The sequence below is a fragment of the Cyprinus carpio genome, chromosome B13, assembly GCF_018340385.1.
Source record: "Cyprinus carpio isolate SPL01 chromosome B13, ASM1834038v1, whole genome shotgun sequence".
In the NCBI taxonomy this organism is placed as follows: Eukaryota; Metazoa; Chordata; class Actinopteri; order Cypriniformes; family Cyprinidae; genus Cyprinus; species Cyprinus carpio.
This window is the reverse complement of record NC_056609.1, coordinates 5,143,239-5,169,302: the sequence shown is the minus strand read 5'-3', so window position 1 is coordinate 5,169,302 and position 26,064 is coordinate 5,143,239. Positions and strand designations below refer to the sequence as shown.

The following is a 26,064-nucleotide window of genomic DNA, read 5'->3' as shown; positions in this document are numbered from 1 at the left end:
CAATATGGCGTATTTTCAATTCGCAATTTAAATTTGTGCAATTTGAAGAGTATTGGAGACACGCCTACAGTCAGGTTTGCGAAGTGATGAGGGTGTATAAACGTCTTGAATTTTCATTCTTGGCTGCTCCTTTGTTGATTTTGATTGCTTCCATTGTCCTAATTTGTAAGTCTCATTGGATAAAAGCATCTGCTAAATGACTAAATCTAGTGTAATGTAACGTAACTATCCTTTTTAAGAATGGTTTATGCTCTGTGTGTTTACACGCTGTCTTGCTGTGGAAGTTCCTCCCTTATAAATTGACATTGTATTGTAGTTGAACTCTGATCCCTCTTAGGTATAGCAGCATTTTTATGGCCGACACATAAATGATTGAAATATTGGCTTTGTTCCAAACCCCTGTAAGCTACCTTGCTGTCTCTGTATCTTGTAAGGAAGCATCTGAAATGGAACGGTAAAGATTCACGGCTCTATTCAGTTTCTCCATATGGAGAAATTGATTTTGACATTAGCTTAACTAAGACAAACCTACGGTGAGCTACGAGGTTGTTAATCAGTGGTATAGGCTTTTGTTGAAACCATCAGCCAGCAATACTTCAACTCATTTTTAAATGAATCATGTTTAATAGCGGAATTCCTGGTGGAAAAACCACATTACCCAGAAATGTTCAGCAATCAGAGACTCGTGATAAGGAAACTGCGGCAGAAGAACACTTAAGTGGCCTGACCACTCCAGTGAAGCAATGCAAATTTCCCTATGCTCTCAGTCTGTGTTAGACATCTTTAAATGACATTGCCTTTTTTAAAAGTCTCTACAGGAAAAATACTTCCAGAACCAAGGCCTCTGAATAAGTGGATGAATATACTGTCACGCTCTATAGCGCTCCTCACTGGAGTTTTGCATTAACATTAAGCTCACAACGCAGTGCTCTACTAGTATAAAACTGCATAGCACACTCAGATGTTGAGTAAGATAGGAAATAGTTTTATTGTCTAAAAGATTTAATTGTTTGCTGTGACCTATCGGTAAGCCCCTCCCACGAATGCAGATGAGCCAATAGCAGTTGAGTATCAGTTTGAAATCTTTAGGTTTAGCGCCATATAGAAACATTGGAAGATCCGAAGCTCTCATGGTTTGATGGTGTTTATGCTACAAAAAAATGGTAAAGCGATGTGCTTGTGGTACTTGTAACACTGATTCCAGCTATCCTGAGAGGATGGGCAATGGAATTTATTTTATTCCATTTCCTAAGCCCAAACAAGACAGAGAATGTTTTTTTTTCTGGTTGTCATACTCTCATTAAGTTACAGTTTTCATCTGCTCAAGCAAAGCGTTAATGTCATCTTGTGTTTCAGCAAGGTATCTCTGGCTAAAACTAGCTAATGTTAAAGTTTGTGTGAGTATGCTAACGTACAAACATAAATAATGAACTGTTCTCACGTCATGTACAGTGTAGGGGAAAAACACATAAACGAGGGTCTACATTTCAGTGCCTCTTCATATTAACCTGGATGAATGTAAATTAATTTCATCTTACCCTGCGGCACATGAACAGTGAAGATCCTGGATGTTGTCATCTGCGATCATGGTGACCGTAACACAAGGTTTCTCCTGCTTGCATTGTGATCTGTAAACCTTCACTTTGAAATTAATCCTACCATATTAAAAGTCAAATCTGTCATAGATCCCTCCATGGCATATTTAAGTCCCACTCGAATGCTCCTCAACAAGAGGTGGTCCTTTTATGTTCAAAATTGTTCAAAAACATCTTTGGACAGCTGTCATTGTAAAACAGTTAGCAACTCAGTTTATTTGTCTGAGTTAGTGACAGTAACTAAAGGGGGTGGGGCTTACTGATAGGTAATTATAAATAATGATTTAATGCCATCTTGCATGTTTCGGTAAAGGATGCATGCTGTGCTGACTTAGAATGCGGTCAAAGGAAGGCTTCTTCTTAAAAGCATCTCTGCCCTAATGTTGGAAGTTTACCAGTAATTCCTCAAATGCTGCTTATGGGCAGCTCTCTAGGTTTTGGGACAAGGCCATTGTTTTGAATATAGCAAGGGTTTTATTGTTGTAAGTGGATTAAATCTGTTTCCTCTTTTTCTCACAGACATTATGGAACTCCCTGAAAGCATTTCATATTGTAAAACCCTCCAAGTAGCAGATTTTAGTGGAAATCCTTTGACAAGGTAATTGTGCACTTCAGCTTTTGTGTGATATTCTGGTCCTGTATGATTACTGACATGTTTTACCAAGCTCAATGTGTGGTGTCAGTTCATGAAAAAAATGCTGGAAAACTAAAGTAAAATATTAACAAAAATGCTACAAGATTTTGTTATATTAATTAGTGTACAGTTTTGAATTGAAACTAGTTCTCACTATTAACTAGTTGCTTATTAGTATGCCTATTATTAACACATTGGCTGTGTATTATTCTGCATGCCCATATTCTACATCCCTAATCCTATCTAATATCTAAATTGAACAACTACTGCACTAACTGTTAATAACCACCACATTAGAAGTTTGAGGGAAAAGTCCTAGTTACTGGTTTGTTAATGGCGAGAACTGGACCTTAACATAAAGTGTGACCCTAGTTTCTAGTACAATTCTAATTTAATCAATAAAACATTACATCTGTGGCTAGCTACATTTTTGTTAGTAGCTTTAAGTGAAGAAAATCTTGTGAGTACTTTATCTGTTTTACATTCTGAGTAGACTGCGGTTGTAGAGTAGCTCCTCCAACACTTCATCAGGTTGGTAATACAGATCCACAATCATTTTTCTTTGTGCTTCTTGTGGTGTGTGCATTGAGGCTGGGTGGTTCTTTAAACGAGTCTTAATTGCATGTCTACTACACCACAAATGCGGTTTATTGACGATAACCTAATAGCTGTGTTGTGCTTGACAGGTCATGCATTATGCATTAGCACTGGATCCACTGTGGCCCTGTTTGCCAATTTGTTACAATGCTTGACTGCTTCTGTATTCTCTGGTTATTTTGTAACAAACCACCATATGATTTGGTTTTAGTTTACTGGCAGAACTTTCTTTTTAGCAATTATTTGTTTTGTTTTATTTTTTATTTTTTTTATATAATAGTGAGTAATCATGTTTGGCTGGCATGAGCATGCTCTGTTCTTTCACCTGTCCAGCAGAGCAGATGCACGTTATTCTCTTCTGACATTCCCTGTGTGAACTGGGTTTGTTTTTGTTTTGTTTCAGATTGCCAGAAAGTTTTCCGGAATTACGGAGTTTAACATGCCTTTCCATCAATGACATTTCTTTACAATCACTTCCAGACAACATTGGAAAGTAAGTGTTGTGCATCTTTCAGCTGCAATCCAGTTTGTTTTTAGGTACTCTCCTTTTATTAGACCAGATAATCTGGCTCTTTGTTTGCAATATTTAGAGGGATATTTTTATGATATTAAGAGGGTTTGATCTATGATGACATTCTCAGATGATTTCATGTGAAATTTGATCGCTGATGTAGACATTCAGTCTTTGAGATGAACTGACTTCATTTGCTAGGTCCATCCTAGTTGTGGCGTCTTCCTTCTCTGTATTGTAGGACTCTTATCAGCATCTGAGATGGTTACAGTAATAATTATCCCATGACTTAATGACTATTGCTGATATGATAACAGAACTTTTTAAACTTTAGTAGACACATTCTATAGTCAGCTCAGTCACACACATGCATATTTACAAACAAAAACATTAACATGCAGCACTGACACTGTTTCCCCTGACTGAGGGCGGACAGTTATTACTGCAGCATTCAAAGGCTTTAGTTTGTGGAATTGAAATACAGCCTCGAGCAATAATCCTCTTTTATTTCTCTCCGTTTTCATTTCAGGAGACAAACCTGATTAATGTCTGTGTGACTTTAGCTGTCTCTATAGCCTTGATCTCCAGACGTTTGAAAGCATGTTGAACTCTTGTCCCTTCTCTGGGTTGATTAAATTTTTACTGACAAATAGTCCTTGAAATCAAGCTGTCCGTGTGACTGACTGAAGCGATCAGATAGCCACACATCTTAACCTTTTTCATTTTTGTTTTGAATCCGTCTACTGAGAAATGAAACCCTTGATTGCTGAAAGTTGTTTTTCTAGAAATGCGAGCGATTTTGTCTCAGAATTACTGGCTTCTGTTCAATTTAAATGGGGAAGTCCTTTTGCCCTCCTGTTACATAATTTGGTGTAGTTATTGTTTTTAAAACCATATCAGGTTTTAAATAGCAGAAAGCCCCTGGAAGCCCTGAAATAAATAAAAGGGAATGCCACTCCCCGTCTGTGAGGCTCAGAGCAGTGAGCATGTGCTGGAAGATTGTGATTGCTATCTCAGGATGTGTCTTAAGTGTGCTTCCCACAGCGCCTAAACCTTCACTGTCAGCACATAGATGAACCTTATCTCAGTGCACAGTATATTTGAACAGAAAACGAGAAGACATTGCTGTGAGGAGTTTGCTTCTGACTCAAAACTTTTGAATGGTAGTGTACCTGGTTTCCATAAAAATATTTGTCAGTACAACTGTGTTCAACATTGATAATACTCGGCAAACCAGCATATAAGAATGATTTCTGAAGGATCATGTGACACTGATGACTGGAGTAATAATGCTGCAAATTCAGCTTTGATCACAGCAATCAATTACGGTTTACAATATTCAAATAGAAAATGGTTATTTCACATTATAATAACAATATTACTTTATTTTTTATCAAATGCAGCCTTTTGGGAGCTTAAGAGACTAATTCAAAAAACATATAAAGTCTTAATTAGTCCAATGTGTGCTTATGGTTGAGATGTTATTACTTTATCTTGATATCCTTTAATGGTCTTTATGTGGACTTGGAAGAAGCTTTGTGTTGTAAATGTTACTCTTAAAATATCCAAAACAACTGTCTTAATGGCAATATGTGTAGTGGTCCTGTAATGCAAATGAAATTGAGAAAACACATCAGGACAAAATAATTTACTGCTCGAATGTCTAATGGTTTACATTTATGCATATACTTAAGATTGTGCATTGTTCCTGTTTTTTATTTAGCCTCTCTAACTTGGTATCACTGGAACTCCGAGAGAACTTGCTGACTTATTTGCCAGAGTAAGTGTACACCTCAGAACGTTGTGTGTGTGTGTACATATGGCAAAAGCAAATTGATCTTTTTTATTTATTTATTTATTTATTTATTTATTTATTTTTTTCAATCAGGTCTCTGTCTCAACTTCATAAACTTGAAGAACTGGATGTAGGAAGCAATGAACTGTATAATTTGGTAAGTGTTGAGATTTAATGGCATGCTCTAAATGGACTAATATGCTTATTTACTTTCAGATATAATAATCAAAACTTGTATACAAAGTTGTAAAGTTGTATACAAACATTTAACTTGCAAATTTACTTTCTTTTTTTTTTTTTTTTTTTTTTTTTTTTTAAAGATTTATTTATGGGCTTTTTTTATGCCTTTATTGGAAAGGACAGTGTAGAGTAGACAGGAAAGTGTTTTTTTGGTGAAGAGAGAGGGGAGCGGGATCAGCAAAGGACCACGAGCCGGGACTCGAACCCGGGTCGCCGTCAGCGCAGTTGCGCTGTATATGTCGGCGCACTAACCGCAAGGCTATTGGCGCCGACTGCAAATTTACTTTCTAATGATATAATTGTTTCTACTATAATTCATTGTTGAAATATGATCATTTAAACCATAGCTGTCATAAGTTTCGAGAGATTCGTGCTGGCTTCCTCTCGTATTACAATAATGCACTCTCCATGTTTGCCATTAAAATAACGCCAAAAACTGCCTCAAATGAACTATAAATATGATCATAAAGTCGTAAAAGCTGCAATCCATTTCTTATTGGTTAAAATGAATGGAGACTATCTCGTGTTTTTCCGTGGGTGTCCATGTGACATCAGTGGTTCAACCATAATTCTATGAAGCTACAAGAATACTTTTTGTGCACAAAGAAAACAAAACCAAAACAAACTTTTTTTTTTAATTCACATTTTTACTGTGGTTAATTGTGAAATTGTGTTACAGCAATATCTCTAATTGGTAGTAGATAATCCTTGCCTTCCTTAAAACTCTCTTCTGGATTCACAAATGCATTGCAAACCTCAGATTTGATAATTAAATGTGTGCATTTTGACGAATTTAAATAATTGGTAAATAAAGTATGTCATTTACAATTAGCATAATCCCGCCAGTTAACAACTACAGAAGTTACATTTACCAGCATGTTGTGGGATCTTTTTGACTCCCTTCTCAAATTTTGCTCTAGTATATTGCATAAATGCAAGAGACTAATTGCCATATAACAAAAATTATTCACTTAAAGTGACAAGCTTGCAGACAAATACTACTGGGGCTCCTTATAATAGTAATCTTTTTTAAAAAGGAAAATGGACTGATGTTTTCAATCTTTTTTTTGGTAGGTCTCTCGAGATTCACACATTAATTGAAACATTGGGACATTTTTCAAGCGTTTATTTAGTGTACTGTCGTTTGTCCAAGTCTAAAACCCTTGTTTCCATGAATACGTCCCCAGTTTGACAGAGGCTGGACTATGTCAGAATACCATTTCATGACAGTTTCGCGCTGGCCTGCTTTCTAGTGCACGTCGGTAACAGTTACCTGCTGTGTTCTCACTGCTCCATCTGAACTCTGTCAAACTTTTCTTGCAGCCCGAGACAATAGGCTGTCTTGTCAGTCTGAAAGACCTGTGGCTGGATGGAAACCAGCTGTCTGAAATACCACCGGTAAAGTATTTCTGACATGTCCTGTTGATGTCTGTCTAGCGATCTGTCGTATATATACATATATATATGTATATGTGTGTGTGTATGTATGAAGATCCGACAGACCGCTAGACAGACAGACATACATATATGTGTATGTATGTGTATATATATGTATATGTATATATGTATATGTATATATGTCTGTGTTTACATTTGGGTGTGTGTGTGTGTGCTTTCTCTGCATCAGGAACTGGGGAGTATGAGAAGCCTTACATGTCTGGATGTATCCGAGAACAAGTTAGAGCGCCTCCCAGAGGAGATGGGAAACCTCCTCTCCCTCACTGACCTCCTGGTGTCCCAGAACCTCATAGATGTGCTGCCGGAGGGCTTAGGTCAGTGTTAGGACCTGACCGCTATCTGCAGTGCCTGTGTGTTTGTGTATGTGTGCTTCTGTGTGGTTGTTGTGCTTCATAACCTGCAGAAATTAGATGATGGTGATGGAGGAGTTTGATTTTTAGTTTGGAAAAGGGAGAGACACAAACTCATTTTCTTGTTTTGTTTTGTTTTAATGCAAAATATCAGTTCAAACTTGAAGAGCTTATATTAATGGAACGTTTGTTGGGCATGTGGTTAACCTACTTATCCACTCTTGTTGGGTTCTCTTTTGTTTAAAGAGCACAGTAGTGAGTTGTGATGTTTGACTTTGTTTTTATGCAGTAATCATATTGTAATATATGTTTTCCTTTAGGTAAACTAAGACTGCTTTCAATATTGAAAGCAGATCAAAACCGATTAGTCCAACTCCCGGAGAGCATAGGCAACTGTGAAAGCCTGACAGAACTAGTGCTGACAGAAAACCAGCTGGTGGTAAGTTATAGCACCGGAGACTGTCTACATGCTTTCAGTTAGCAAGAGGAAAACATTAAATTGTGCTCATTAAAATTAGTTAATTATTAACTTATTGAATATCAGTTCATTGCACAGTTCTTTTGATTCAAATATTATAATATTAAAAAAAAGATTTTTCACTTTTTCAAAAATCATGACATTTAAATTGCTGATAACAACATAATAAGAAGAATGTAGGGCTGACTAAAATTGCTCATTTAAATGGTGTTCAGGTCAGTGTCAGCCCTGCTGTAACACACCTGTCAGTAATTTTCTGAAGCCCAGATGTGTGGTTATTTATGTGTTTGATTAGGGTTAGATCTAAACTCAGCAGAATGGAAAGGTTGATCTCTGGGAGCGGGGCACCTCTGGGGTGTATTCCAGAAAGCACGGTTAACTTACCGTCACATATGCCCTGAACTCTTGGTTGATTAATCCAAACCATGTATTTTATTAAGGAAATACGTTATAGAAAATGCAGATCCATGATGTGTGAGATGATTCTAAAATAAAATAAACATAATATAATAAAATAAACATTACCTTGTCATAATAGTGTTTTATAATTTATACAGATAAATATTATATATGCCAATGAAATAAATATAACAAATGTTAGAATAATATAGTAGTACCTTATATATTACTAATATTAGTGCTTTAAAATTTCATACAACTATCTATCTATCTATATATATATATATATTTTATTTATTAATCACATCCAAAATAAAGGTTTTTGTTCACATAATGTATGTGTGAATAAAACATATAAATATATATATATATATATATATATATATATATATAGTATGTATATAGTTTATGTAACTATATTGTAATAATATATAATATTGTGCGCTGAAGTAAACTAACCCTGAAACAGAACTTACTCCGGAGCAGGTTATGTTCAGAGAAGAAGTTACTTTGGCTACTTGCATAGACTGAAAGTTACCTCCATTTTTGGAACCGAAAGCTGAGGTTATCCGCTTGCTTTCTCTTAAACATACTCGGGTATGTCACATAACCTGCTTTCTGGAATATCCCCTGACTATAAATCCTCATAAACCCCATAAACCCATTAATCTATGCCCTTAAGGGGGTCATCGGATGCTACATGCACTTTTACAAATAGTTTGAACTGAAATGTGTGTTGGCAGTGTGCACACAACCACCCTATAATGATTAAAATCCACCCACTGTTGTTTTTTTTTTTTTTTTTTTTTTTTTTTTTTTATCTACCAAAATTTTTACCCCTTTCTCAAATCGAGCCTATCTCAGATGCCTGTCTATGTGACGTCACAAAAACAGGCCCCTCCCACGATAGTTTGATTGACAGTAGCGTTTCAGCACAGACTGGACTGGTGTCTTACCTTAGACTCATCCTGAGTGACTGTCATCAGTCCGCCATTGTTTCCCTGTTTGAGCCCGATTGAGAAGCAGAGGATATTAGTGAAGAGGATCGCACAGAACCTGTGCAAGCACAGCTTTTAATGGTAGGCCTGTGCTTTTTGTTTGTTGTTGTCTCATACTTTTAGATGCGCTGTTATTTGTAAAGGCTACTGCTTATGTTAGTTTTTAATATGTGGTTTTATCCTGATTAAAGCTTTAATACAGTACGGCAGCTGCACGCGCATCCATGTTTAATGCTTCTCATTGGAACAGTTCATGGTTGGAGCTGAACTGAATGAGAGAGAGACCACTGCTTTAGAACACAAATATAGAAACAGAGAGAGAGAGAGAGAGAGATGCAGAGCGTGTGTAGAGCAGGGGATGCGGGGAACAGTATTAAGAACTGCTGCTTTAGAACATTGATTTAGAAACTTGTGAATCCATTAATCATTAAACACAGAATCGTGATTCATATATGAATAGATTTTTACGTGTACCTCTAGTTTTCTCTTCCTCTACTCTAAAGCAATGCAGCATGGCCTCGCCCCCTTTGCTGCCTTTTCCCGAGGGCGGGGTTTATCTGGGCTTGTTATGTCATGAACCCAGGAAGTAACTCGTTATCGTCCCTACCAGCCGTTTTTGTAGGCATTAAACTTTCAGAATTTTAAAAGACGATATCTCCATTTGCATTGAACTTTCAGCTTCGTACCTTTGCAGATATTGTTCATGCTCAAACAGCAACATTACAAACTAACTAACGTTAAAAAAGTGAAATCGCAATGAACCACTCCTTTAATGAATCTTTGCAAATCGTCTTTCATTATAAAGTGCTGATTAGCAAGTTTCACGTTGAATGTGGCTAAAGTAAACAGTCTTTCTGAGAGCGGCTGGGAAGAGAGGGGCGGGGTCAGCAGAGCTCATTTACATTTAAAGGAAAATGCTACAAAACGGCTTGCTCGGTAAAGACCTGTTTTTGGCAGGATTAAAAAGGTGGGGTTTTTTTACACTACCATTGAGAGTTTAACCAAACTATGTTAGAGTTTTCATTAAGACCCTAAAGAATCATATCAACTTGTGGAAAATGGGCATCCGATGACCCCTTTAAAAAAAGCTTATTACACCCTTAAAAATGCTGGGTTGTATCACCCCATGTTTGGGTCAAATATGGACAAAACCAACCGTTGGTTTAAATTAACCTAGATTTAAGATTAATCTAGAATTTAGGGTAATTTAAACCAATGGTTGGGTTTGTTAATATTTGACCTAAAGATGGCTTGGATCAACCCAGCGTTTTTTTTTTTTTTTTTTTTTTTGAGTGTAGAGTCTTATGTGATCGTCTTATTGGTCCATTTTTTATTTTACAGTACATGTTAATGTATGTGATTTTCAAATGTGTTTTTTTTTCTCTCAGAATTTGCCAAGAAGTATGGGAAAACTAAAGAAACTGTCCAACTTCAACTGTGATAGGAATCGACTAACGTCTTTACCAAAAGAGGTATGCCATCCTAGTCATTGGGCCCTTATTCACAAAACACAAGCAGAACTACTATTCATTTTATTGTCTTAAAAGGTTTCAGATTTCCCAATCGGTACCTTTCATTTGACCCGTAGTCACTTGAATGCACATCAAATTGTACTCATGACTTCCTAGTTTAGACAGGGAGCTCTCAGGGGGACTTGATGCCAGCAGCATGTAGCAAACTATCTTTTAACACATCTTGCTTACACTTCACTCCATGGGTGGGACTGTGTGTTTACTGTACATATGCAGTAAATACAGTGGCGCCTACGGCAGATTCTCAGTAACCGTTCTGATATGCTTAGAACTAGTTTTTCTTGCTGTTGCTAGTTTACTCGCACTGTATATTTAGACATTACTTTGCATACAAGTTCACAAGGTTGTCAAACTATGTTTAACAGTATTAGGAATGGGAGTTATGTTTCATTTTGTTAATTACTTGGATTAACATTAGGTGAGTGGAGTGTTATTAGCTCAAGGTCATCCAGCAGGTATTTTTCAACTGAAATGCTGAATTTCTCCTACAGTACGTTCATGACTACCTTCATTGCAGGACTTTGTGTTGTTTATGACTAGAACAAGTCCTTGAAGATTGTCATGCTTTTTCCAGAGTAATCTTTTTATTTTTTTTTATGTTTGAGGAAAAAGTTTTTATTACTATTAAACTTGACAGACAAGAAATTTTATGGTTGGATCATTATAATACAACTGCGGTAAGACGTGAGTTGCATGTCCGACACAGTATATAACAGTAGATTACAGTAGTGCTGCAAAGGGTACTTTGTTGAGAAAATAGTATCCAGCGCCTATTTGAAATATATTCTGAATGTCTGTGATGTCACAATGTTGAACTTATTGGTACCATAGTTTTGTGGTGGTCTAGTATTAAAACTCTAGTATAAAAATCCTCAGCATAGAGTACACCCCCTCTAAAACTAAACAAATCCAGCTGTTATTCTTTACTTAGATGAACCCTAATCTTCTGAGATCTATATTCATTACATATTATGCATTCAGACAAGTTAAGGTTCTTCTGGGACATAATTTTCCATCAAGTCTGCTTGATCAGTTACCAAAGAAGCACGTTGAAATTATTCAGGAAATTTTTATTTTCTTATCAAAGTGATAACATTTTGTGTTGCAAAAATGAGTACATCTTCCTGAAAGTTAGCAAATAAAAGTGAGTGTGTTCAACCAAAATGTTTAAAAGGGGAGTAATTTCTTGAAAATTATGCTGCTAACAATAGAACCACTTGGGAGTTAACTGTCTGGAGACTTATTTACTTATTTCTTAGCCCAAAAGAGGACAGTTGTACAAGAGGAATACCAAATCATTGTTTTAAGTGAAAATTTAGCAAAAGTAAAAAAGACTTGAAAAGGTCCTTGAGAATAATCAGGCCTTCACTTTAAGCATTCCTTTAGTGATAAGTGTTCTTTTTTTCACATGGAAAGAGCAGAAAAATACCAAGCAAGTACCTCAGAGCCAGCTAAAGCTATGAAAAGAGTGACTGTCTGTCTCACAAAGTAAGATGCAGCCTGCAGAAGTGATATGCGTTGTTGTTGTTGTCCACACTGGAACTGTAGCCAAAGCATAAACTCATTTAACCTTTTCCAAACCTTTTTTTTTTTTTTCGGTAGATCTTGGGATTTTGTAAAGTTTAGCAACACTTTCCATTGAATGGATAGTTCACCCAAAAATGCTAATTCTGTCATTAATTACACACCCTCATATGGTTCCAAACCCGTAAGACCTCGGTTCATCTTTGGAACACAAATTAAGATATTTTTTTATGAAATCCGAGAACTTTCTGAACCTGCACAGACAGCAACACAACTGCAATGTTTCCAAGTCCAGAAACGTTGCCAGGAAATCTGTAAAATAGTCCATGTGACGTCAGTGGTTCAACCATAATTTTACAAAAAAACAATACTGAGAACACCTGTTTCCTAAAAAAAAAAAAAACGACTTTATTCAACAATTCTTCTCTTCATCCCGTCTGCAGCAGTGCGCCACCATTGTGGAGAGTATCACGCCGTATGCGCTTGCTTCTGCTTCATGTACACAATGCATCGTGATACTCTCCACAATATCTTAATTTGTGTTGCGAAGAACAACAAAGATCTTACGGTTTGGAACGACATGAGTGTGAGTAATTAATGACAGAATTTTCATTTTTGGGTGAACTATCCATTTAAGACCAGGGCGTTTAAAGAGGTCATGCTCCTTTAGTTAATCAGGATAGATGTGACAGTTTGTCATGAACATGAGGGTCAGAGCAGTGTACTTAATGTGGGGCGGTTATGGAGTATGTATTAAGTAGTGGAATATTACAAGTTTGTTCAATTTAATCAAGGGTGTACTTATTTCTGCAACTCTTCATTTAAACAAAATTGGCAGATATTAATTACATATATTTCTGTTTTTATTAATGCATATATTTATATATGTTGCCATCTTTCCATGAAGTGTATTAGTGATTATTGGGGGGAACTCTCTTGCGTTTGTTCATAGGGGGTGTACTCGATTATGCCGGGTACTGATTACTGTAGATAGTGTTTTATTTTTTTTATTTTTTTTATATAATAGTTGATGCATTAAATTGAGTAAGAAATTCTGATAACACTTTAATATAGGGATTAATTCTTACTATTAATTAGTTGCTTATTAGCATGCCTATTACTAACATATGACTGTTTATTAGTACTTACAAAGCCCATATTCTGCATGACCATACTCTACATCCCTAATCCTACCCAATACCTAAACTTAACTACCCTACTAGCTGTTACTAAGCAGGAAATTAAGAGTTTATTGAAGCAAAAGACATAGTTTATGGTTTGTTAATAGTGAGAATTGGAGCTTAAATAAAGTTTGACTGAAATTCTCATGCATGTATGATGTACTTATAATAACTAGGTATTAACCCTGAACCTAACCCCAAACCAAACCTTACCCCTTATTAAGTCCAATTAGTTACATTGTGAGACTCATTAGTTGGGTGTCATGGTGTCTATAATTTTGTTGACGGATTTTTCCACATTGACTCTAATTTCTTTTGCTGTCATGTTAGATATTGACTACAATGTCTAATCAAGCAGATCAACACTTGCAAAATTGCAATCCACAATGTAATGTAATACATATCAAATATTTAAAATTGGTATGAAGTGCAGTTTGAACAGCCTTAACCGTGCAGCCTTTAGCATTTACAGTTCATTGTCTTTAAGATTAAATATATTTGTCCTCACAGCAATTCTAAGGAACAGTACTTTGCTAAATTAAGATGTTCAGACTCCATTGTTAAAACTCTCAACATGCTTGGCACAATAGCTCACACTTGCTTTGGCTCAAGTAAGTCTCCCTCCTGTGTGAGCGTGTCTGTCATGAGTGCTTTGCTTTACACACTGACTCATCCGATAGTGGTTAATCCTTACACTTCCTAACCAGCAAATCCAGTTCCAGGCCAGATTGAGTTCAGTGAAAGCGCACCTTAGGTCAGTCAGTGTTATTCGCGTACTGGCCTGGGGCACCCTGCCATCACCCGTCACATGACTTTGCCTACCCATACAAGCTGTAGTGCTGTGTGTTTTTGACTGCAGTGCTCGGGATGGGGCACACACACCCGGACAAACACATAGCCCTTTGAGTTAATGCTCTGTGTCTTGTGTCTTCTTCAATGGCCCTCAAGTGTCTTATGATCTTGAGAAACCCTCATCTCCTATTCTTAAAGGGTTACTCTTCCATACTTTCCTGTGTGTGGGGTGAGGACGGGCGCTGGTGACAGCTGAACAAGATTTGAGGAATGTCATTGTTTTGTTTAAACAATGGGTTTGTATGAATGAGACCGCTTGTTCTCTGAGACTTCTCTGACCTCAATCAATGGACACGACACAACGCAAAAGCCAGCAAAATGTCATGTTCTCATATTATTTCATCTTCAAGCAATCTCAGAGTGTAGGGCTACACATAATGACAAACTGACTAAAATAATCATGATTATCAATTATAATCGCGATTATTGGTTACTATTTCTTTTAGTCAAAATTATTGCATTTTCACGTAAGCACAAATCAGTTATTTCATTTTAGGATTTATTATTTTTATCATATATTTATCATTTTTAATTAACACTTTCTACAGGTGAAAGCTGGTAAAACCCTAAGAAATTTATCGGCATGTGGTGCTTTCCTGATCCCCTCCTCCTTTCTCTGTCCCATTCTGCTCTCCACTGTACTAGATGTTAAAACAGTGACGTTTTCTAATATAAATTCCAGTAATTCCAAATTATGGTAATGTTTTTTTCTGTGGAAACGGTAAAAAGGACTTTGTAGTATAGCACAGAGTTTGTGTAGGTGCGTTTATTTAGCAATCACAAACAAAATAGCCATAGAGGTTTATGTTTGGATTTATTACAGTATGTCATTTGAGAAGGTTTCCTTGCAGATTTACTTACGACAAATACACATTGGCCTTATGATTGTGAAGGAGAACAAACTTGGCTGTATTACACATTCATTTAAACAGAATATCATAATCAAATATGTTTTTGCTGGTCTTCAGTACATCAGCGTGGTTGCCAGGTTGGGAAAATTAAGTAAAACACTGGGAAGAAAATATATCCTCTTAAACTCTTGACATCTGGCACCCCTGTGCATGAACTATTATGGAGGCTTGTAACCAATGAAAGGTAACATAAATGCCACAAAAAAAAAGGATGATCAAGATGAATAACCAGCTGGCCAATACTTCAAATAATTATGTTTAGTTAATCCAAGAGAAGCAGAGATGATCAAAATATGATTTATTGTACAGCCTTATTTTAACTAATAAAAAATAACAATTATCTGGGGTCAGGTTAATAATGTTTCATTAGCATTTCATAAAATGGATAATTACACCTCTGAACTTCCAGCTTGAAGTCAGATTTTTTTTTCCAGCTCTTTTTCATTTTTTTTTTTCCAGTTCTTAATCATGAAAAATAACTATCATTGACCATTGTGTTCAAATGTAAGCAGTAACACACAGATGAGAAAACCTCACTTTTTCAGCAGTCTGGTGTGAATCGCTCCATAGGAATCCATTGCTCCAAAATCTTTTGCATTTGAGAGCTTTCATTGCCTTTTAGCTGCCCATTAACTCTAGTTCAGACCACCTCTAATTGCTTCTAATTTGAGCTCTGCTGGCTTACTGTCACTGAAACCGCTTATTTAGGAAAGGTTTGCTTGCTGTTTAGTGCAGCGGTGTTCAATTCATTTTGTTCATCACTCTGTCTTCACAGTCATTTTCCTGCAAGTATTCATATGCTGGCAGAGCTGATGTTGTGCTAATTTCCGGAGCGTTTCACAGTGGTCACAGGGGAGTTTGCTCATGTTGTTTTGTGATTGGTTTCAGATCGGCGGCTGCTGCAGTCTGAATGTTCTGTGTGTGAGAGAGAACCGTCTGGCGCGCATCCCTCCCGAGCTCTCGCAGGCTACAGAGCTGCATGTGCTCGACGTTTCTGGAAACAGGTTTGTCACAACAGTGTTTTCTCACCGGGGTTTTCAATGTAGACACAGAAGTCAAGCACATCAGTGACTTGACACGGGAGGTGTATCACTGCATCACCATTCCAAATCCATAAGACTTTCATTTATCTTTAAATCACAAATAAGGATATTTTTAATGAAATATGAAATATTTCTGTTCCTATATATATATCGCTTACCAGCCCTACTATATATATAAGTAGGGCTGGGATACTCCACCCCAAAATGAAATTTTTTTCATTAATCACTTATCCCCATGTCGTTCCAAACCCGTAAAAGCTTACGGTGATATAGAGAGACACAGAGGAGACCGTTGACAAAGGAATTGTTGAATAAAGTTATTTTTGTTTTCTTCATTTCCAAAAGTATTCTCGTTGCTTCATAACGTTATGGTTGAACCACTGATGGCAGACCTACAAATCTTAACATACCTTTCATACTTTTCTACACCCACACACAATGTTTCCTCTAAGCTGTGCCAACTCAATGAGTTGGGAAAGCCATTTGTGAAAGCGAACGCGCGCGGCGGCCGCGCACTTCTTCCATCGCGGGCTGTGATTGCTATAAAGTTGACAATGAGTTGGGAAAGCCATTTGTGAAAGCGACTGAATTGCAATGCTCCGATAAATTGCTATAAAGTTGATATCGCGGTAGAGTTAGAACCGGTGAATGCGGTTTACAGGTTTCATAGAAAGAGAATGATGTGCGCGGCAGTGCGCCAAATGAGTCGCTGTAGAAACAGAAAATTTTTATGGTTGCGGACAAAATAGCTCAAATCGAGAGCCAACGCAATGACATGTGAAATAAAACATCATCAGGTATTAAAGAAGTGTGGCCTGATTAAGTGCTGGATATAGTGGATGATGGGCACAGAACGGTAACAAAACTCAGAGACATTTACAGTCACACACAGGTGTATTGTGCAAACTACTTCATATGGATGTTTAGATAGCTATAGAAGAATTCACGTTCACGGTTTTTAATTATTTTTGATATTATATTATGTTAGGCCTATAATATTAACCCTTATAAATAATTGACCTTGTTTTTTTAATGGAGTATCTTATGCTCATCAAGGATGTATTTATTTGACCAAAAATACAGAAAAAACATTAATATTGTGAAACATTATTGCAATTTCTAATATTGATTTCCTATTTTAATATACTTCAAAATATTATTTATTCCCATGAAGCAAAGCTAAATTTTCAGCATAATTTCTCCAGTCTGCAGTGTCATGTGACCCTTCAGAAATCAATCTAATATGCTGATATCAGTGTTGAAACTGCTGTGCTGTTTAACCCTTTAAGTGTTATATCTACCGTATGATTGAGCTAACTTTGTAGAAATAGCTCTCTGAATTTAAATCAAGTTTGACCATGGACTGACAGCTCAACCGTATGATAGAGTTTTATATAAAACATAAAAAAGTTTTAATAGTATTGTATATTGTAACACAAAATTTCTATTTTCAATAAACACTATTCTTTTTTAACTTTATATTTATCAAAAAATATCACAGGTCCCCAAAAAATATTAAGCAGCAAAACTGTTTCCAACATGTGACACTGAAGACTGGAGTAATTATGCTAAAAATAGCTTTGCTTCATAGGAATAAATTATAATTTAAAGTATATTAAAATAGAAGACTTTTATTTTAAATTGCAATAATATTTCACAATATTATTTTGTGAAATAATATTCAGTATTTTTATCAAATATATACTGCCTTGATGAGAATAAGAAACTTCTTTAATAAACATTATTTATCCCAAACTTTTGAATGGCAGTGTATTAAACTGTAACAAAAAAAAGAAAAAAGAAACGGTTCTCAGGTAAACCTAAAATTTAGTCACGGCTCAAATTAAATACAAATAACACAAAGTTAAAAGTTACACAGTTTTTTGTGTGTGCGTTGTACAGGTCTGGTATAAAGAATGTTTTTGCTCAGGTGGCCGAAATGTCTGCCCAATAAAGAAAACTTTTGCTCAGCAAGAAAAAAAATTAGAGGGAACATTGGTCACAGGCCTCCCGGTTTTCATCCAAAATATATTAAATTGTGTTCCGAAGACGAACAAAGCTTTCACAGGTTTGGAACAACATGGGGGTAAGTGATTGACAAAATTTGAATTTTGGGGCGGAGTACCTTTTAAGGGGCATAAAATTTCCATTACATGCTTGAGGTATTCGGCCAATCACAACACACTGGATAGCTGACCAATCAGAGCACACCTCGCTTTTCAGAACGATGAGCTTTGTAAAAAATCGACACGTTTAAGAAAGCCGGAGCATAGAGGAGAAACAATAATGTACATTATTTGGAAAATGTTTTTTGAACCTTAAACCGCATAAACACATTGCATTACACTAAATACACAACATAATGTTCTTTTTAGCAACATCATATGACCCCTTTAAACATCTCCGCTCTTTATTTTCAATTATTAATAAATGTAATTACATTGTTTGGCAGCGAAATTGTAATCATTTTTTTCTTTAGCTTTCAAATAATTTTGAAGTTGTCCTAAAGTTAAGACCGTTTTAAGGGTTTTTTGTCAAGTTTCTGAAACTCCCCCTTCCTATCTGTAGTTTAGATAAAACACTTAGGAAATGCTGTTCTGTAATAGATTTTGTCCTAAATGTAGTCCTAACTGAAATTACCATGGTTACCAAACAGATAAGATTTTAAAGTTAGGATCTTTCTGTAATACTCGCCCTGTTGTATAAGATCAGTATCACTTTTGCACTCTTGCGATAATGCTTAACTATATGATGTAAATGAGACAAAAACTCAAACGGGTATTTTTGTCCCATATCTTGAATTTTAGGGACATTCTAACTACGTTCTCAAGGCTCCATCACGCAGCGAGTTGTTGCCCTACATCATATTTGTCATCCGTCAGCTGTATGAAATGTCATATGACCCACATGGGGCGTGGTTAAATGCGTTAAATTACTAGCCCTAATATATATGTGTGTGTGTGTGTGTGTGTGTGTGTGTGTGTATGCATGTATATGCTGATTTAATGTAGGCTTTTATTCACATTTAAAAACCTGATCAATGCACATACTCGGAGCACATCAAATATGGTAAGCACAGGCTCAAACAAGAGTGAGAATGGCGTTAAATTACAAACAAACAAATCCACAGCCAGTGATGCATACAGAAATTAATCATATGCACACAGAACTTTACAGCTCAAATAATATGCTGTTGAATAGAAGTATTCATATAAAGGTGATAGCAAAAATACAAGCTTCACATTTCTGATTTCAAATCCTCTAGTGCACATGCTCCATGGACCTGTTGGATATGTTTTTTCACTTGGAAATTTGTCGGGTTAGTTTAAAAAGGCATTTTATTTATAAAACTATTCTGAGTAATAAAGCCTGTCAAAAACACATGCATGCCTGCCACATTAGGACTGGCAGGAAAACATATAAAATGTTCCGCTTTGAGAGTTTGCAGGAACAGCATTAAAGAGAGGCAGAAGCGTGTCTGATGAATGATATTCTGTTCGTGTCTCTGTGAAGACTGCTGTACCTGCCCTTGACCCTGACCTCTCTACGACTCAAAGCTCTCTGGCTGTCAGAGAACCAGTCTCAGCCCCTGCTCACCTTCCAGACGGACGTGGACCCCGAGTCTGGAGAGAAGGTCCTGACCTGTGTACTGTTGCCTCAGCAGCCCTGTGAATCGGAAAACAAAGGTAAAGCTCTGATGTGTCCACGACACTTAAAAGATCCTGTAAGCTGTTTTTCATCAAAAATTCTGCCAGAAATGTCACTTCTACCGGACATATGTGAAAGCACACAGTCTCTGTGGCAGGTTTTCAGAACATCAGAGGACCTGGTGCTCTCTTTCTGTCAGACGTTCTGGGCTTTCAGGTTTTCTGTGTGTCTTTAGGCGAGTTGGGGGTTTTATAGAAAGGGTCAAATGTGGCAGAAGTTAGCGAAACTGCTAACAGATATATGTAGGATAAGCTTAAGAATTGTAAATAATTTTTTCCTCTTTTTTGTATAAAAGAATTTCATATGCTGTGTACTAGTGTCGTCACAATATCAGTAGTAGTCAGTAGTCTGTACCAATACCAGTAAAATTCCACAGAACTCGGTACAAATTTTGGTACCATAGCAAACTTTTTTGTATTTTTTTTAACTGTGAAAATAAAAATAAAATTTAATTACTGCTATTAATAATTAAGTAAATAATATGTTAAAACATTAGCATGTAGCCTTCTAATACTGGCCAATTATATAAACATTGCATTAAAGAAGCAATTGAAACATAGTAGAGGTAACAGAACAAGTGGCAGGTGTAGTGCACTTATACTGTATGGTCATCACTCCTGAAACTTTGCAGTGTGTACTTGGCAGCATTTAAAACAACATTTATTCAATTTATGAACAGGTTATATAAAGAAAGTGAGCAAAGAGTTCTCACTTTATAATTAATGAAGCTGATATCATTTCATCCACTGTGCAAACTTAAGTGAAAACTCTTTTTTTACGTTGTGTCTACAGTACCTTTCAAAAGTTTGGAAACATTATTTTTTAAATGTTTTTAATCAAGGCTGCATGATTTACATAATTTCTTTGATGCAAAGCTGAATTTTCAGCACTCATTACTCCAGTGTTTAGTGTCACATGATGCTTTAGGAATCATGTCTGCTATAGTAAATTATAGTGTGAACTTTGTGTGTATGCAGAGGTTAAATAGCAACGGCATCATAACGAGATCAAGGTAATAAAAATGAAACTGACTAAGATTAGTGGGCTTCAGGGAGGGGAATGTTAGATGCAGAGTATGCCCTTTAAATGTTTTCCATTCTAACCAGCACTTCACCACTTTTGAGGCATCACGTTTCTGCCGAGTTTATTTGCAAGGGGATTCTGCACATAATCAGATTTTTTTGGGGTGTAATATTCTGATAAAATCTCGTGTCTTCTGTGCTTTAATCTTGCGGTGGTCCTGTGGGATTTATGGGGTGCTCAGCACTCCCGTATGATTCAGTGTGTGATGTGTGTTGATTTGAGGGGAGGTATAGGTGCAGCAGGGCATGTACAGATCAGATCTTGATATCCCTGAGCTTCCTCTGGCCTTCCTCCACACTCATGTGCTGCATTCTACATATCTCCAGCGGATTGGACGGCTAAAGAGGCTTATCTCCTCTGAGCTCAGATGTTGCCACACACATTCTCCTCCCACAACCGTGTCTTAACCTAAACCCATTGAAGCTTTTATTTTCTGGAGTCTTTAACTTTTCTTTCATTGATGAAAGTAGGGGTCAGTGGTGAAAAATACAGTAGAGTGAAGTTTTGTATGTGCAATATTCCATGACATGAGTTTTACTATTAAGCTCATTACTTCAGTCTTCAGTGTCACATGATCCTTCAGAAACCATTCTGATATGCTGATTTGCTGCTCAAGAAACATTTAAATTTATATCAAGATTTACATCAAGACACATTTTCATCAATTTTATTACAGTTTGTGCTGTTTTGTGGAAATTGATACACTATCAGATTCTTAACAAAGTAAATGATTGAATATATTATTGAATAAAATTTAAGCAAAGCCCTATTAAATTGATGAAAAGTGTCAGCGAAGACGTTGATGTTCTTTTTTTATAAAAAGATTTGTTTCAAATCAAAGATAATGTTTCCACAAAAAAATATTATGCAGTAAAAATGTTTCAACACTGATAATAATATCCATTGTTAATAACTGAGCATCAATAGGAAATAATTGAGCATTAAATCAGCATAATGCTTATTTCAGGTTTTGCTGACACATTGAATGACTCTTGAGATTTTTAGTCATCACTTCCTCAGATATGTTTGGATGTGTTGGAGGTCAGGTCATGCTGGGCTGGACGGGGCGCGTGAGGGAGGGGGGGAGGGAGGGATTGTTTCTCAGAAAGCCGGTGACTAAGGCAGGATTTGAAACGGTGATCTCACAGCCCGCTTTTACTTGAAATATAAGCTCCTCTGTGTGATTTTATGAAAACTAGAGTAAATGCAATAAATGATATTTCCCCGTAACCCAATAATAGATAAAGGAGTATGTTTAACCCATGTGTGTAAAAACAATCTATGTATATGCTGTTTAGGTTCCGATAACCTTGCCCGCTGTGGTGCTCTGGAGAGTCTGGTGGAGAGCGGCATGCTGGATGACACCTGGGATGACAAAGCCACAAACAGAATGAGCACCATCCGTTTCATGGAGGAGGATGATGATGAGGATGATGAAGAGGTGAGGAAGAAGAAGGCTCTGCTAAATGTATTATTTGGATTTAGCATGATTATGAGTTTTGTACAAGTGATGTATCGGGTGCCTTTTTAGTGGTGTTTTAGTTTAAAGATGACCTCATACTAACCTTTCACTCGGATATACACTTTGTTTGCAGGGGTATATACATTTTTTAAATAAAATTCTCCCTGGAATTAAAATGCCCACTTTAAATTATAAATTTCAGTCTTAATAGCTAGTAGCAACTTATGAGCTAAATACTACAGAGGATATATTTAGTGTATCTATGGTGCATTCCATTGACCTCGGATGTCAGAGCTGGGAATGATGTCACACCCAAGTGGACTGTGTTTCAGTAGAGAAGTCAGAAAACCAAGTGTGACACGTCCATTTTTAGCAATACCAGTCGTTTAAAAACACACAAAAAGTGCTATTAAACAATATATTACTACCGTTTTTCTTCTGTGGGGGCAGTCTTGGCCTACTGGTTAGAGAGTCGGACTTGTAACCCGAAGGTCACGGGTTCAATTGTCAGGTCCGGCAGGGATTGTTGGTGGGGGGAGTGAAAAACCAGTGCTCTCTCCACCTTCAATACCACAACTGAGGTGAGACCCTTGAGCAAGGGTCCCTTGACCGAACCCCCAACTGCTCCCTGGGCGCCGCAGCATTGGCTGCCCACATTCCCCCGAGTGTGTGTTTACAGTGTGTGTACGTTCACTACTGTGTGTGTGTGCACTTGGATGGGTTAAATGCCCATACTTGGAAACACGTCACTTCACTTCTTCACTGTTGATGCATTGAGCAGCCATATTGGGTTCTGAAGTTGGAGTTGTTGCAATTCCTCTGAGATTCCGGGTTGGAACTCTGAGTTGGGAGGGCATTCCAGTTAAAACTTCCTACTGGGAACTCAGGAATACAAATGGAACGCACCATTACTTCTGTTTTTTTTTTTTTAAACAGTCTGCAAATCAGTGGGCCTGTTCCAGTACCCAAAGTTGCAGTCTTTACATATGTCTACTTGCATGCCGTATTTCCTATATTTTGCCCAAATATTCAATTGTGCATGAAGACTGCAAGGTTTTGGTTACCCAATGAGAAACACTTACAGCATGGTAATTGTTTCTCATGGGGATTTACAGGAGTTGGTCTGTGATTTTATTGCCTCTGAATCCAGAATGCTGGTGTTTTTCTCGCACCACCGGCATGAAAATCCTACAATTTTTTTGACAAACCCCAAGGTCGTGTGGTAATTTAATCATTGTCTGAATGCGCATCTCTGAGTTTACAAGAAGAAACCGATTCAAAATTCTAATCTTTTTAAAATCTTTTTTGACTACTGCCAAACACCATATGGTAACTGTTGCACATCACTGTAATTTGCATGCATATTTAATACTGAAATTTAATACTGAGTGGGAGCTGATAAGAAGAAAAAGAAGAAAAGTACGTAATCATTTGAATACACTTGGGGTGCTGCAAAGTAAGTGATTTTAAAAAAACACTGTAAAGTTTTCCTTGATTTCTCGTGTGATTTCGGGGCATTTGAGTTCCTGAACATAATGGAACCAGTATTAGAAAGAGTGTGGACATAGTGTGCATTAAGGGCACTGCTTGAACATTTACTTCCTGTCACATGCACTGGCTCTCAAGTGGCCAAGACCACAAGTGTGGGTATTGGGACAGGCCCTGTGTGTTATTCATATGTCAAAAGCAGTATGCTTTGTTGTGTGACGCGACCTCATCATGCTTTCCGTCATCTTGAAAATGAAGTCTTGACTCAATTGAGCTGAGAAAATGATTTCTTCTGAATCATCTGTCACACTGTAAAAGGCAAGTCGAGTCAAGTGCATTGCACTGTAGGACATGTAGTAGGTAAACTCCATGCCAAAAGGAAAGGCTGTGACAAAACACACTTCAGTGTCTCACACCTCAGCCTTCTTTTTTCAACCAGATACACTTTTCATGGGTTCTTAAAATGCTCTGAAGAGTGCTACAACGAAAATTGGTGAATTAAAAAGGGTTCTTTTTCTTCCTGTTTCTCAGAGAACACTGTTGCGGCGGGCCACGCCACACCCAGGCGAGCTGAAGAACATGAAGAAGGTGGCCGAGAGCATCCGAAAGGACATGAACGCCGCCAAAGGCCTGGATTCCAACAAAAACGAGGTCAATAATGCTGTGGACCGAGTGACCACGTCTGTGTGACTGCTGTAACTCTGAGATGTCTCTTACCCAGTGTGTCTGTCCCTGAAGCCCCCGCAGAGCCATTCCTCACTGTGTTCTCCCAGGGGCTGACCACCCTTTTGCTGTCCTGGGACCACCAGAGCCCCTTTTCCAGCCCTGCTAACTTCATCCGCTCCTGCCCTGTGTCAGGGATGAGTCCTCATTACACGGTGCCTTCTTTTCTAAAGACCTCCAGAGCAAAGGAATGCACGTTTTTACTCTTCAAATCCAGTGCTTTTCTTTGACACACAAAATAGTTAGTTGCACTACAAGTCTTATCATAAATCTGTCAAGAACCTTTAATATAGAAATATGAATTTTATATATATATATATATATATATATATATATATATATATATATATATATATATATATATATATATATATATATATATATATATATATATATATAAATAATATGCTCTATTTTTTTATTTTCGAACACTGGGTGCATTTCTTTCTTTTGGTGATACACGGAACCCAGGTGTTTTTGGACCTACTGATTTTAAAAATTATTGTATAGTTTCTTGTGAATATTGAGACTTTTGTACGTGTGGCAGCTCAGGTGGTGTAAATTTTAGAAACAAACAAACAAACAAAAAAAAGATGCATATCCATTTTCTTAATCAATGAACTTTCCCATCGCTTGGACTTAATTTTAGAATTAAAAGCATTCGAACAAAGTGACAGATTTTTAATGTCATACACAGTTCATTCTTATCTAAACATGAGGGGGCAGCTTTGTATTTGATTTTCAGGTTTTTCTTCATAACCCATGCAGTTTTCAGTGTGTGTAAAGAATGTTTTGTACTAAAAGTTAATTAAAAGGGCTAATACGGTTCTGGACCGTGAGCTGAAACACTCCCGACATGTGGACCGACAAACTGGAGCTGATATTACTTAAGTAAGCAGACTTCTGCCGCAGTTTAAATGTGCTTCCAGCTTTTTAAAAAGCAGATACAATAAAACTCTTGTAATTAAGGTAAGGGTAGTTAGTTATTATCTTCTGCTTTGGTTTAGGTGAGCAGTTTTTCCCTCCAAGTGCCAGAATGCACTTTTACAAGCAATGCTATCAATTTTTTATTTTTTAATATATGTATATGGTACACTACGGACTTCATTTTACATTGTATGTTTTCATTTGTATTCCAAGAAAGACATGGTTTTTAATGTTGATTTTGATCTTTTATTTCTTGTAAATGAAGCTGCACAAAAAACAATCTTAAACGGGCGTAGTTTCTGGGCCGTTTATGACTTTAACCACTGAAATAATAAAATGATTTCATGAAATCAAAGGTTGAGATTCATTATTTATACAGAGATTTAATATTAAACAAAAATGCTACAGATGTCTTGCCCCTGCTTTTGTTCTTCTCGGATTGATGTTAAAAAAACAGTTCAGCCAAAAATATAATTCTGTCATTATTTAATCAACCTCATGCTATTCCATATCTGTACGCTGTTATTTATTATTTTCTTAGTCATTTTCTATCATTTTTTTATTATCTGAGCTTC

General features: G+C 36.8%; 1 protein-coding gene across 2 annotated transcripts in view; it reads left to right on the top strand.

Annotated features, from left to right (window-relative positions):
• Window positions 1–25,839, top strand: part of lrrc1 (leucine rich repeat containing 1) — a 39,248-nt gene extending 13,409 nt beyond the window's left edge. Inside the window, exons 3-15 of one of the 2 annotated variants that reach the window (XM_042736100.1) lie at window positions 2,115–2,193; window positions 3,230–3,319; window positions 5,061–5,117; window positions 5,226–5,289; window positions 6,696–6,770; window positions 7,000–7,144; window positions 7,501–7,619; window positions 10,444–10,527; window positions 15,944–16,059; window positions 19,612–19,784; window positions 22,188–22,330; window positions 24,371–24,490; window positions 24,578–25,839. In XM_042736100.1, the coding sequence (XP_042592034.1) occupies window positions 2,115–2,193; window positions 3,230–3,319; window positions 5,061–5,117; window positions 5,226–5,289; window positions 6,696–6,770; window positions 7,000–7,144; window positions 7,501–7,619; window positions 10,444–10,527; window positions 15,944–16,059; window positions 19,612–19,784; window positions 22,188–22,330; window positions 24,371–24,490; window positions 24,578–24,619 (1,307 nt within the window). In that variant the 3' untranslated portion in view covers window positions 24,620–25,839. Of the gene's footprint in view, window positions 1–2,114; window positions 2,194–3,229; window positions 3,320–5,060; window positions 5,118–5,225; window positions 5,290–6,695; window positions 6,771–6,999; window positions 7,145–7,500; window positions 7,620–10,443; window positions 10,528–15,943; window positions 16,060–19,611; window positions 19,785–22,187; window positions 22,331–24,370 lie in introns of both variants that reach the window. The other variant, XM_042736101.1, reaches the window with a different exon arrangement.
• The last annotated feature ends 225 nt before the right edge of the window (window positions 25,840–26,064 follow it).